Raw genomic sequence first — 14,269 nt, forward strand, 5'->3', positions numbered from 1 at the left:
CCAGTACAATTACTGTCATTATTTTAATGTAAAATCACTTCCAGCAACTTATTGGATAATCACTATCTTTTGGTATGATCACTTATTTAATCTTATTCTACAATCACATCCTCTTACTACAATCTTACTAGTACAATGACCATCTTACAGTATAATCACTTACATAATCATGCTAAATATTTATCCCTCAGCCAACATCACTTAATCAAATCATCTTGTCGTTGTCACATTGCTGTTTGTGGGGCCTTGCTGTGCAGAAATCGCTTGCTGCAATTTTAGTGACTCACTTCAAAAATACTTGGGGCAGAATTTTTAGGTCGACGTACGGGCACGCGCCCAACCCAATCGGACGCAAAATCACACAAGATGATGTCGGGCAAGCGTCCTGACATTATCCCACGCTCACACGATATTTCAGTCAGCCGGCACGCTCAAGTGTCAGGAGCGCGCTTGCCAACAGCTAAGAAGACAATTAAAATTGTTAAGGTTCCAATTGTCCCCGATTTTTTGTGGTACATCCAACCTTACGGTTGGCGGATAGGCGAATCTGCATTTTTGCATTTTTGATGAAACCTCATCCAAGGGCGGGTTGAGGTTTCTGTTATTAAATTTTAAAAATAAAAATGTATGGACAGAATTTTCATCATGTATATGTTCAGGTGACTGATTCTGATCTATGGACATTTTTTTTCGGTTTTAAAATCTTTATTTATTGGTTTTAAATTCTTCAGCTTCCTGAGGCAGCTCTCTGCTTTCAGGGAGCTTTCAGTCAGCGCTTCCCCGCGCCCGTGCTTATGTCAGCGCCTGCCTCCTCCCACCCCCACCCCGGCAGCTCTGAGCATTTCAGCGCATGCTTCAAGTTGGCTTGCCATCGATTGACCACACCCACACGTCAACATAAAATCCTGCCCTTAATTGTTTTTAAAGTGCCTCAGAGGATCCTTAAGTGTGAAAGGCAAGTTATTCCTTTCTTACTTTACAGTCACTAATTACTAAACAATCATTTAACTGTACAAACACTTAGAACATGGAAAGACTTGCATTGATATAGCACCTTTCATGGTCTCATGCTGTCCCAAGGTTCTTCACACTTCATTAAAAATTTCTGAAGTGAAGTCATTGTTGTAACGTAAGTGGCAGCCAATTTGTGCACAGCAAGCTCCCACAATATGCAATTAAACAGTGACCAGATTATCTGATTTTTTTCATGATATTTAAATATAAATATTTTGTCAGGACGCTGGAGAAGACTCCCCTGTTCATCTTCAAAATAGTGCCAAAGGATCTTTCAGGCCCGCCCGCGAGGGCAGAAAGGGCCTTGTTTTAAAGTCTCATCCAAAAGCTGACAACACAACCTCAGTGCTGCACTTAAGTGTCAGCCTGGATTATGTGCTCAAGTCTCTGGAGTGGGCCTTAAACCCAAAGCCTTGAAAGTCAAAGGCAAGAATGTTACCCACTGAGCTAAAGCTGACTCTATACAGTAAGATGGTGTAAGCGATTGTACAAAAGGATGAACAATTACTTACTTAAGTGCCAATGTGGTTGAAACTTCGATTCAGTAAAATTGAAGTAAAATCTATTTGCCTCTCTTCTCACCTGATTTCTGATTCCCTTCCTGCCTCTCTTGATCCCTGATGACTGGACTCATTGTATCTGGAGTTACCAAAGTCTGCCGCGCCGCATGTTTAATGAGCCCACTTCAATGTCCTTTGCCTTGCTCATGGTGAGGTTTTTTACCCCATTAACCTGCTGATTAGTGGCCTGCTGTCCCAAGCAGCCAGTAAAATCAGCCCATTTAAATCACCCCAGCACAGGAAATCCTTCCATTAGCTCTGCCTGGAAGAAGGAAAATTTGGGATTGGCTGCATTCAATGGCTGCATGGGCCAAGCAGACTACTGATCGGCAAGCTTTGGAACAAGCCCACCTAGATCAAGCCAAAGGAAATCATCTCAAATCAGGGAACATTGCACCTTAATGAGGGAAGTCATTTGCTGCTCCTGCTCCATCCCTCCATTCACCATTGAAGAGAATGAATAGCCTGCTAAAATGTCCACGGAGAGGTTTAAATCTACTTCCTAGTGTGTCTCTTGCTGCATGAGCTACGATTTAAAATTATTTTTTGGAAGCCACCTCTCCCCCCGATAGGAGTAGAGAGGTCGGTGAGAGGATAAATTATCGGGGTCAATCAACCTGCCAACCTCTAGCTTTTGAAACTTTTACTGCCCCAAATCAGGCCATTGGTGAGTCTTCCTCAAGAGGCAGACAGGTGCCTAGTTACACAATGGGCCCTGGTATTAAGATCTTAGCCGCAGTGCCAAGATGCAAATTCACCAAACATCAGGAGTGGTCCCGCACTGATGGGTGCCCAGCAGCGGACCCAAGGCTGGTGATACCTTCAGCCTGAGGTAACATTTAAAGATTTGCTGCTTTTAGAAGTCTGTGTGTGAAAGAGGAGCAAGAGCACTCAGGGCCCCACAAGGAGTCCTTGGATGTTCCCCAGCCCCAGTCCTTCCCTGATATCCAATCATCCATCCTCCTCCCAATCTGCACTAATGCCTGACTGAACTAGTCTAAAAGTAGAGGTGAAAAGAAGCAGCATTAAGAGTTCTCCTCCTCCTCCCCCTCCCAATTGCTGCCTGAGCTATTCCTTCTCCCAGAATCGCTGCCTGAATTATTTCTCCTCTTGCCTCCCAAAAGCTGCCCAGATTATTCCTTCTCCCCCTTGTCCTGATCACTCCTAGAGATTCCCCACCAACTCAATGCCAGGGATCAATTGCACGGGACCTCGGCTGCACCTTGCTAAAGTTCTAATTCCACCCACCGGCCAGGAATTGGGCAGGAGCCTGCACATAGTTATTTAACTAAGGTCCCACCATTTTGGTAAGTACAGCCTTCATGTCCCTGACCTTTCAGGACTCTTCACCTGTGATTAGGCTCCCCCCACATCCTTTCCAGCTCCCCCTTAATATCAGGGTTTTGGTATGGGATGGCTCCCTTTGTGACTTCCTGTATTAGAATAATGTACTGTGGCCAGCATCTCGAGTTCATGGTATTGAATGAGGAGAGAGGCCAAAGGTATCTGAAATATCTGCTTTGAAGAATAAAAGATGATAGCAGTAAGGTGACTCTATCAATCGTTACAACATGGCAATTCAATTCCTCTTTAATTCAAATTACTGGTGTTCTGCACTTCTATTGGTGTGCTTAGACCCTTAGGGAAAATACAAAACCCTCTTCTAGGTTTCTTGTCTTGCAGACTATTTGTGCCGGGTTTGATGCATTACTTCCAAGAGAAAAGTGAAACTGCTCATATTATAGATCAAAAGAATTTAAAAGATAGCTTATTTTTTTAAGAGAGACACATATGACAGTGCTAATTACCATGATGATACCAGGGCTTAAAGGCTTAAATTATGAAGACACATTCTATGAACTTGGCTTGTATTCACTCTTGAGTTTATAAGGTTGAGAGATAGTCTATTCAAGGTCTTGAAAATGATAAAAGATTGATACGATAGATGGAGAGAAACTATTTCCTCTGATGAGGAAATTTAGAACCAGGATGCCAAATCTTAAAATTCGAGCTAAGTCATTTGGGAAAGGGAGTGGAAATCTAGAACTCTTTTCCACAAAAGGCAATGGATACTGGATCAACTGAAGTCTTCAAGACTGAGATTTACTGTTTTTTGCTGGGTTACTTTATCAAGGTATATGAGCAGAAGCAGGTAAATGAAGTTGAAGAACAGATCAGCCATGATCTAACTGAATGGCTCGAAGGGCTGAATAGCCTGCTGCTGTTCCTTTCTTTCTATGTAACCTAACTCTCACTCAATTAGTTCTAATACAGTCTCTCCTTGGTCCTGCATTGTTCCAATTTTTATATTGTGTCTCCATCTCAAGGACAAAACTGCCCTTTTCTGCATTGTGTCCATCTCCTTATCCATTCACTCCTTAAGGAATTCAACCTCCTAAGTAACTGGGATACACATGCCCACGGTTTTTCATTGTCTGACACTTTGTTTAGAGATTTTATCCCACAAACGATCCAAACTGAACTACTGACAAATTCATTTCACTTGAGATCCTTGGTTTTTCCAGACTATTTAGTTGGCATCACAGTCTTTAATAGAAGAGAGTTTCAAACTTCTAGCCTCCAAGGTCCATTGCAGGGAGGCTCATTTCAGGTTATTAATGAGAAGTTTATGTGAAAGTGTTTGTTCTCACCTGCTCTGATTTGATCTGTTCTGTAGTTGTGAAGATGTCTGAATAGTGCTGTCTTTCAAAGACTCTGTCTAACACTTCTAGCTGCTGCTGTGTGAAGAGCTCGCCACGCATCTGTTTCCGCAGAAAATCCCGGCTCGGGTGGGAGTGTCCGTTGTGCATTGGGTTTTCCTGAGCACCTAAACAAAAGAGAGACAGAAAGACGTTTAGCATCGTGTGTTAAAGGCTCACGAGAGAAAACTGAACTTTAAACATCTCCAAAAAAATCTTTTGGAGCCTCACACACTAGAATGGATTAACTTAAGCTGCAAGAAGCAGGTAGTAAAATATTTCAAGGCGGGTGTATACCACATCTGTTAAACATCAAAATGAATCTTCTATCCAGCAGATTTAATTTTCAGCTATCAAATATGCAAATACTTGCAAGCATTTAGCAGCTGGAAAGATCATTTCTATTGCTAAATATTATACAGCACAGTTAGAGAAATATGAGGAACAACAGGAGCCTTCAACACTGACAGTGAATGAATTGAAGGCACTACATTATTATTATTTCTTTATATGCAAGTATAAAAATTGTTAGCAGAACTCTATGAGGCTTTCATTTTCAGGTTTCCAGTTTTTTATTCTTAATTTCTCTCATATGTAGAAACTCACATCACAATTCTTTTTCTTTAGCCTCCAAATACAGCTAAAGATATTACCCTGTGTTCAAATGCCTTCAGGCACAAAAGCAAAACCAATGATCTAATTTTGTAAATTCTGTAATATCAAACAAAACAGCATTCTTTTGCCTCCCACACACCAGCCTTCCCCACTGATCAAAAATATCATTTCTTTTTCTAAAGGCAAAAGAAAGAAAAATCAAAGTTTTATGATTATATTTTAGCAATATATTTATTGCACAAATTTTAAAGCGAGATCATTATATTTCCTCAAAGATGGTTACAGTTTTCTGTAAATCAACCTGAGTAAAAGATAAATCAACAGAGTTCCAAAAATACTTTTCATTTGTCCAAGATATCAGCCCATTTCAGTCATACTGATGGAGTTTCAGCTCTGTCTCCATTATAGTGAAGGCAGCTGGAGTCAGGGGCTGCCTGGAGTAGATTATATTCCCTATAAGATGGTCACCGATATATGATCTTCAACCTCTATTGATTGACCAATTTCACAAGCAAAGACTGGTGAAATGAAGCTGAAATGAACATCATGCTTTAACTCATTGAACCTATCAGCCCTGACTTAATCTGGCTGTCCACTCTCTTTGATAGAATTCAATTGATCAATCATGTTTTGGTGATAGTACCATTTCACTGGCTTATTGCTTCTTCATTTCAAAGCTTGACCTGTAAGATACATTTGGACGAGCTCCATACTCCTTGGATATACAGAGATCAGCTACTTCAATACTCACCTTTAATGATACACGTGCCCATTTACAGTACAGCAGCTGGATGTGCCTGATCCTTAGACACTACCCCCACACTTTTTACTTTAATAAAATAATGAGTTAGTTTTCATTTCTCTTCAGATTTGTTTTCTAAGAAGCCCTGTAGTCAGGTGATCACAGTCAGCAGTGTACATCCCAATAACCATGGAGCTCAACTCCAAATAGTAACTGTCTTTCAAATCTGCCTCCAAAAACATGTGCTGGATTTTTCTGCTCCCTCTGTAGTGCCACTATATCAAGTACTTGGTTAAAGGCAGCATCTATGTCCAGGGCCAAGGTTACATAGGTCTATGGCATGAGACACTCAACCCACTTATTAGCTCAGCCATGAAGCTCATACACGTGACTTTCCATATCTCCATTCACTTCAATCACGTTGACTACTTCATGAAACACCTCTGGTGAGCTCAGACCCAGAGCTTCAAAAACTGTAAGGAGTCTACAGTTTCTAACACACCTTCATTGAAGCAGAAAGCTTGAGATGGCACATTTTTGTATCAATTACAGAGACATCAGTGACATTCCGCCATCTTAGAGTTTCAAGTTCATTCAGCTGCTTCCCCTTACGTAGTTTTACTCGTCACTGATTACGGTGCACCAGTAGTGGATGGCTCTGCTGATACATAGGTATCAGCTGATAAAATGGGACAAAACAGTTAACTTTTTCAATTTGTAATTCACGCAGTTATCATCTTTAGAAAGTTTATTAATCATAATTTAACATGGCACATTGCAGCAGTATATTGGTGTAACATGCTGCTGTGTTAGAATCTGGTAGGACACAAGGTTGTGCCCTTGATTTGTCAGAGTGATAGGTTCATGTCTAAACCAAATAATTGGATGAAGGCAACCAGTGGAAGCAACATCTTCTCCTAATTTTAAAAGAGGCAAAAACATAAGACCTAGCTAACAAAACTCTTAGCCCTAGTTAGGGAGCAGCAGTTATCTATTCAGCCTGTCGGCCGAATAATGAAATCTAAACATTATGACCTCAGGACATCCCAAAACACTTCACAGGCAATGGGGTACTATTTAAGTGCAGACACTGTTGTAATGTAGGGACATTTGTTCAATTAGTCATGATTTTACTTGCTTTCTTTTTGATACACATTTTGCTGCAGGAACAGGCAAGAACAACAATGAGGCAAACACGTTCAAGTATCATCAGCCAAATAACAGCAGAGGGAAGATTTCCTCCGACCACTATATGTTAGCACCATCATGAACATAGTGGAAAGATTGTCTACGTTTGTTACACCCAGTAAAATCATAAAATTTTTCTAATAGTATGTGTTTCAGGACAGCTTCACTCAAAATAATCAACAGAACTATGATTAACTATATCATGACCATATAACAGCCAAAGGAGTCTTGGCCCAGATGTGAAATAGTCCCAGTTCCTATTACCATATTGGAACATACAGGAGAAACAATAATGCATGGTGAAGATTTTGGATGAGCTGTTAAATCAAGGCCCCACATGCCCTCTCACATGGATGTAATGGGAGGTGGAAGCAGTGGCATTGTGATATTGTCAGAGGACTAGTATTCAGGGGACCTGGGGTATCAGTCCAGGGGGCTGAGTTCAAAACCCACCATGGCAGATAATGAAATTTGAATTCAATAAAAATCTGGAATTAAAAATCTGATGATCCATGGCCAATTGTTGTAAAAAAAAATCCATCTGGTTCACTAACATCCTTTAGGGAAGGAAAACTGCTGTCCTTGCCTGGCCTACATGTGACTCCAGGCCCACAGCAATGTAGTTGACTCTTAAATGCTCTCTGAACAAGGGTAATAGTCCAGTGACACCCACATCCCATGAACAAATTTTAAAAAAGGATCCCATTGCACTATTCAAAGAAGAACAAAAGTATTCTCCCAATGTCCCGGCTAACAATTATCCCTCAACAACATCGCTAAAGCAGATCCCTCCTGCAAAGAGAACATTGGCAGCCATGGATATCGATTGGATTGGTCCATGATTATGCTTGGCAGAGTTATGGCTGACCAGGAAACTCTCCCACCTGCATCAGGAAGGATTTACAACAGGCTTGGTCACATTATGAACACTTCTGTTGCCATCAAGTCCTGAAGTGGGACTTAAACCCAGAGCTTCTGGCCTAGAGGTCAGGTCACTACCACTGTGCCACAAGGCCTTCCATATTCTAAAGCAGATTACCTACTCACGTGTCTCATTGCTACGTTATGGGATCTTTCTGTGCACTTGTTGACTGCCATATTTCGTATATTACAATGACTACACTTCAAAAGTACTTCTTTCATTGTAAAGCACCTTGATGTCATGGAAGGCATTATATAAATGCAAATCTTTCTTGATTTCTTTACTTAGTGAATAGATTCTAATGTCCTAAAGCACCTACCTTCTATATATGTGGAACAGCACATCTTTTATGTCAAAGTACTACCATATTATGATCTTTCATTGTTTATTTCATAAGGACCAATGGAATGTATCCCACATAGCCACGAAAATCCAGTCCTGGAGTCCCAAAATCTCTGTCTACACAGTAAATGATTTCTTTGACTTAAAGAATTAACTCCATTTAACGATAGGGGGCTCTGTTGGGAGGAGTATGTCACATGTTTCTACCGGGACAGCTTTAAAATGAAAAGCAGGGACTCACATTCCGTGTACTAGACAATTTTAAGAAGAAAGTAAATTTCAAGCTAAGCTGACTGTTTGCTAAACTCCACTTGCTGCTTTCTCCATTGCATGAGCCTGTCGTCAGTTAGTAAGGTTACTGTTATTACAAAACTCTAGACTGAATTTATGTGGTCATAACAAAGGTTTCACTATTTATAGAAAAGCTGTTTAAGGTGAATTTGTTCATCTTTCTACAATATGAATTTATTTTTATGCCACCTCAGTCTGCAATTAAAATCATTGCAATATGCATCATAGTTCCTGAGGACACTACAACCTCAACAATACTACTTTTCTCATTTAAAAGGTTGCATTTTTCCAACCTCTATGCGCTGCTCACTTATTGTACCCTGCTTTCTACAGGCCCAGTTGTGGACAGGTCAAATACTGTTCGTGAGGGCTATTACACAGGCAATCCATCAAATCAGTCCACCTCCTCATCTACTCCAGTTTAAAAAATGTAGGGCTGAATCACTTAACTTTATTGACACTTCATTTGCCAAACACTCCCAGTGCATGAGGATCATCTGGTGCTCTGCCCAGCTGTAGTTGCAGACTTAACACATCCCTTGAGCCCAGAGAAGCTGGCATCAGTTGTTGCCATAACAAACTCAATTGTTCTCGGCCGTGCTCGAGCAAATAGAGTCATTAATTACATTCTCTCAACTGCTGTTGGCTGAAACAGCAATCAGTGTGAGACTGTTCATTGCCTCCTCTCAGGGAGCACAGACACATGCAGGAAAATAAACTGCAACATGAACAGAACCCCACTGACTCGACAGTGCTGTGGCGTGCACAATAACTGCTGTCACGCTGATCCTGGGGGTTCAGCCACATTTATTTGCACTGAAACTGCGATGTGGGGAAGGGATCACATTAAGAGATCATTTTTATCTCATAACTTCAATTTACTTATACTGATTGACTTCCTACCTTCAAAAATCAATTAAATTGCAAATGTCTTCAGAGGGTCAACCCGTTCCTCTCTCCTTACCGCTGTTCCAACATAATTTGATTTATTTTCCTTTCCATACCATAAAGAAAAATCTATATCTTTGTGGAGGCCTTTGCTGCAGATATTCATGTACTTAGACTTTACTAACTTACAATATCAGACCATCAGTGCTGATTGGATTGGACAGAAATGTTCCTTCAGCACATTGTGATGACTCTTTGCTTTGTTTCAGGGGATCTTTCTGCATTTAATTATTGTCCTTTTCCTCTCTCTTTTGCTCCTAGTTTGAACAGGCTCACCAACTGGTTTAAAATCGGGAGGGCTTTTTTTTCATTTCCCCTCCGTTTTGGCCTCAGGATTTTTATCAAATTGTGATGGTACAAATCAGTGTCCACTAAAGGAAAATTTGTGCTATTTCCTTTTTTTAATTATTGACATTCTTTTCTAGAACTAATTTCTTGCCTGTGATTTGTTTCTTTGTAAAAGCCCTCAGAACCCGAGCGATACCCTTTGGCCATGCAAGTTGAAATGGTCTTGGCACAGTTGACTTCGATCTAGTCTGCTCCATGGGTTGTTGAAGATGCAGTTATGACAGTGTGAGGACTACTGTCCATTCTCATAGCCCCTGGGAGCAGAGTGTCCTATGGCCCAATGTGCCATCTAGTCTATGTCAGAAAAGAGTTGGAAATAGTGCCCTTGAATGATAACCCTAGGACTCCAAACTGAAAGTGATAAGCTGTCAGTGCAGGCTGGTATTCTGGGGCTTGGGAAGTGAAAGTGCCTCTGAAGATTGATCTTGTATTGTTTTAACTTTGAGATGACTGCCTGTTGTAGGGTGGCTGAGTTGTACTATAGTGATAGTGTTGACCTGCAGACACTTCTTGGGTGGAAACATTAAGTTTATTTACAATATGCTCAGCAGCAACTAAACGCATGCTTTCAACTCCAACTCTATCTCTACACTGAATGCTGACGTAGCCCACACTACTCTCCTATTGGTTACTACAATCATGTGATTTTCCTTAACAAGTATTATTCTTAAAGGTACAATACACACTAAATAAACCCATAATTACTACATTCCTCCCCCTTTAGCTCAGCTATACATATTACATTTACAGTACATATTTTTCCACACAACATAATATTTACACTGGGTAAGGAATTTCCTAGTTCTGTTGAAGGGTCATGAGGACTCGAAACGTCAACTCTTTTCTTCTCCGCCGATGCTGCCAGACCTGCTGAGTTTTTCCAGGTAATTCTGTTTTTGTTAAGGAATTTACAAGTTCAGTCTTTCAGGTGGTTTCCTGGTACATGTGGAACATCGCAGCTCCACAACTTCAGATTCTTTGTCAGGAACCTCCTTTTCCGGAGTTGCCTGAACATCAGGTGCTTCGGTGGGCACTTGCAGTTCTGTATCCTCAACTCTTACAGGAACATCAGACATGCCAGTCCTGGGTTGAGTATCCTCAACAGGAAATGCAGACCCGGTCATGGTCACTGGTGGAACCAAATCTTGGTGATTTGTCTCTCTCTCTTCCTTAACTGGTCCTCATGTTTTTGGATGATCCGGCCTTCCACCTCCACATGGTGAGATTGAGGTCCAGTCACTGCATTTATTTTACCCGGCAACCACTTTGGTCCTTGCCCGAAGTTTTTCACGTATACCGGCTCTCCCATGGTAAATTTCCTCTTGCAACTATGCCAGTCATGTCTAATTTTCTGGCTTCCCTGACTCCTTTCCACCTTCCCCTCTAAATTTGGCATTATTAAGCTCAATCTCGTCCTGAGACGGCGTTTCAACAATAACTCCGCAGGTGTGACACCTGTTGTTCTATGAAAAGAAAGCATGCTAGCTTGGTTGCCAAGGAATCACCAGTTAGCATTTTCATACCTGTCTTGAACATTTGAACCACCCTTTCAGCCAGTCCGTTTGAGGAAGGGAGGTACGGTGCAGTTTTCACATGAGTGATAACGTTGAGGCTGATAAACCGTTGAAACTCAGCACTCGTAAATGCCGTGCCATTATCGGAAACAACGACTTCCGGTAGTCTGTGAATGGCAAAACTCTGACGTGGTTTCTCAACTGTAGCGACCAATTTTGGTGATTTCACCTCATATACATCCAACCATTTCCAATGGGCATCGACAATGAGCAGAAACATTGTTCCCAGGAAAGTTCCAACGTAGCCAATGTGGAACTGCACCCAGGGTCTACATGGCCACTCCCATGTGTGTAATGGAATAGTCACTGGCAACTTTTGCAGTTGCTGAAATTGCACACAGTGCTTTACTAAACTCTTTATTTCACCATCCATCCCAGGCCACCGTAGATAGCTGCATCTATGGTCTTCATGCAGGAAATTCATGGATGGGCACTGTGTAGCTCAATTAAAAGTGGCTCTCTTCCCTTTGGAGGAACTATCACACATGCTCCCCACAATAAGATGCCATCCTGGCTGGTTATTTCATGTCTTCTGTTGAAGTACAGTTTCATTTCATCAGATACGGGCTCCTGTGACCAACCATGTAGCACTTGTTCTCATACCTGAGATAGGACTGTGTCCCGACTTGTCCAGTCTCAGATCTGTTGAGCACATACCGGTGAGGAACCTAAGAAATTTAACAGTAAAAGAGTTCCTGTGGAACTGGGATACGGTCATAATTTTCTTGTAAAGGCAAACGACTAAGGGCACCAGCGTTTATGATTTGATTGCCAGGCCTATGTACGAAAGTGTATTTGTATGCTGCCAGAATTAAGGCCCATCACTGTATTCCTGCTGAGGCTATGGGTGGTAGAGCCTTGTCCTCACTAAACAAACCTAGCAATGATTTGCGGCCTGAAACAATTGTAAAGTGGTGGCCATGTATACACTGGTGAAATTTCTTGACACCAAAGATGATGGAGAGGCCTCCTTTTTCAATCTGAGAGTATCCCTCTTCCACTGAGGTGAGTGTTCTTGATATGTATCCTATTGGCCATTCCGTGCAGTCGTCAATCCAATGAGAGAGCACTGCTCCCACTCTGTAGAGAGATGCGTCACATGACAACAATAATTCTTTCATCTGGTCATAATATACTAATAGATTGAATGAGTGCAACAATTGTTTCACCTTTATGAAAGTTTCTTTCTGAAGCACCTCGCAAGACAACCAAGTTGGTTCTTTTTGAGTAGACAATGCAGGGAGGCCAACATTGTAGACAAATTGGGTAAGAACCGCCTTTAATAGTTGATCATTCCTAGGAATGATTTGAGCTCTGAGGCGTTCTTTGGCGTAGGTACCTCTCTTATGGCTCTCACTTTCTCCTCAGCCAGATGGAGGGCCTGTGAATCTACCCAGTGGCCCAAATAGATTAGCTTCCTCGCTTGGAACATACAATTTTCTTTTTTCTAGCACAATCTTTAATTTCAGCCTTCTTTTTGACCTTACTATTGGGCAGACATCTCTCAGATGCAAGCTCAGCTTGTCTGAGCTCAGTGGCTGAGTCTCCCAAAATTTCATTATCTGTCTGCTTCTTGGAAGATTCTGTGACTTTTGCTTCCAAAGCCTCTTTGGCTTCATTTAGCTGGTTGTTCAGCTCTTCCATCTCTATTTTGTATTTGTTTGCTACCTCCTGAAAAATTGAACATTGTTGTGTCTTCTCTTCATACTTTTCCAGAGGTACAAATTTGACCTGAGGGAATCTTGTAATGTGTCTTTCAACAGGTTTTCTTTTTCCCTTCGAAGGTTGTTCCCCTTTTCTCGAACCCTATAATCAAGCACGGTCTCTTCGAGTGCCTTCTGCTGTTCTTCCAGGTTTTGGCTTAAGACAGTCTGCATTTCTTCAGGTTGTTGAGTCCTTACACACTCTTTTTTCAAAAGAATGCTTCCAGCTTCCTTTTGGAATCCCAGTGGCCAATCAAGTTTGATTTCCCTTAGCCAATTTCACCCTAGAAGGCTTGGTCCTTTGCCTCTCAATACCAACACTGGTAGCTTCCATAATGGACAGTTACTCTGTTTATGCCTTTTACTTGAACGTCTTCACCCATATATGCTTTTAGCTTGGCAGCTGTTTCTTCTAAACATAATTGATGTTCACTATTATTCAAATATCTGAAGGTCTGTTCACCAATTACTGTAGTGGAAGCTCCTGTGTCCAATTCCATTCTAACAGGTTTGCCAATCACTTTCACTCTGACAAATATTGGTTCTGTCTTTCCAACTTTCGGATTAAACAATGAGTAAATGTCTGAATTTGTTGTTTCAGGCTCTTCTACATTGTAGATTTCATTGGGCTTCTTCTTTTGTTTACAAGCCTGCTTGAATCTTTCCTTGCATTGCCGCTTCTTATGTCCATTTCTATGACAATAGTGAGGCATTCGATTTTTTTAAACTGCCAATCTGTCGAAGGCTGCTTGTTTCGATCTCAATTAAAATTATTCTTTGATTTCGCTGCTAAGTTATTTTTCTTTTTTCTTTGGCTAGCGGGGCTGCTTCTCCCTTCTCGGCAGAGTCTCGCTTTTTCAGGCCTCTTTCGGCTGAGGTTTTCCGCCCAACGTGGAGGATGGCACAATTTTGCGCACCCTGTATTGCTTTTGAATCTCTTACTGCACTTTCCATGGCCAGCGCTATCTCTAGCATCTTCTTGAAATCCAGATTCACCTCGGACAAGAATCTTTTCTGGACAGAGTCCTCTTTCACACCATACACTGAGAAATCTCTGAGCATGTCGTTCAGAGTCATACCGAATTCACAATTTTCCATTAGCTGCTTCAACTTTGCCATGTAGCTTACAATTGTCTCACCCGGGGCTCTATTTCACAAATTAAACCTGAACCTCCGCACCGTGACTGAGGGCTTGCGTCGAAAGTGACCCTTCACAAGGTCCACCACTTCATCAAAATTCTTCAAATATGGGGCACCGGGTGTCGTCCAACTTCAAATCAAACCATAGGTTTTGCTTCCACAAGTACTCAAGAGAATCACTTG

The 14,269-nt window shown here is 41.5% G+C and overlaps 1 protein-coding gene across 2 annotated transcripts in view; it reads right to left on the reverse strand.

The window, feature by feature from the left end:
• The window catches only part of pax5 (paired box 5), a 257,499-nt gene that overhangs the window by 164,605 nt on the left and 78,625 nt on the right, over nt 1-14,269 (reverse strand). For both annotated transcript variants that reach the window (XM_041186242.1, XM_041186243.1), the window contains one exon: nt 4,226-4,401. In XM_041186242.1, the coding sequence (XP_041042176.1) occupies nt 4,226-4,401 (176 nt within the window). The remainder of the gene's footprint in view (nt 1-4,225; nt 4,402-14,269) is intronic.

This window comes from Carcharodon carcharias, chromosome 4 (genome assembly GCF_017639515.1).
Source record: "Carcharodon carcharias isolate sCarCar2 chromosome 4, sCarCar2.pri, whole genome shotgun sequence".
Taxonomy (NCBI): Eukaryota; Metazoa; Chordata; class Chondrichthyes; order Lamniformes; family Lamnidae; genus Carcharodon; species Carcharodon carcharias.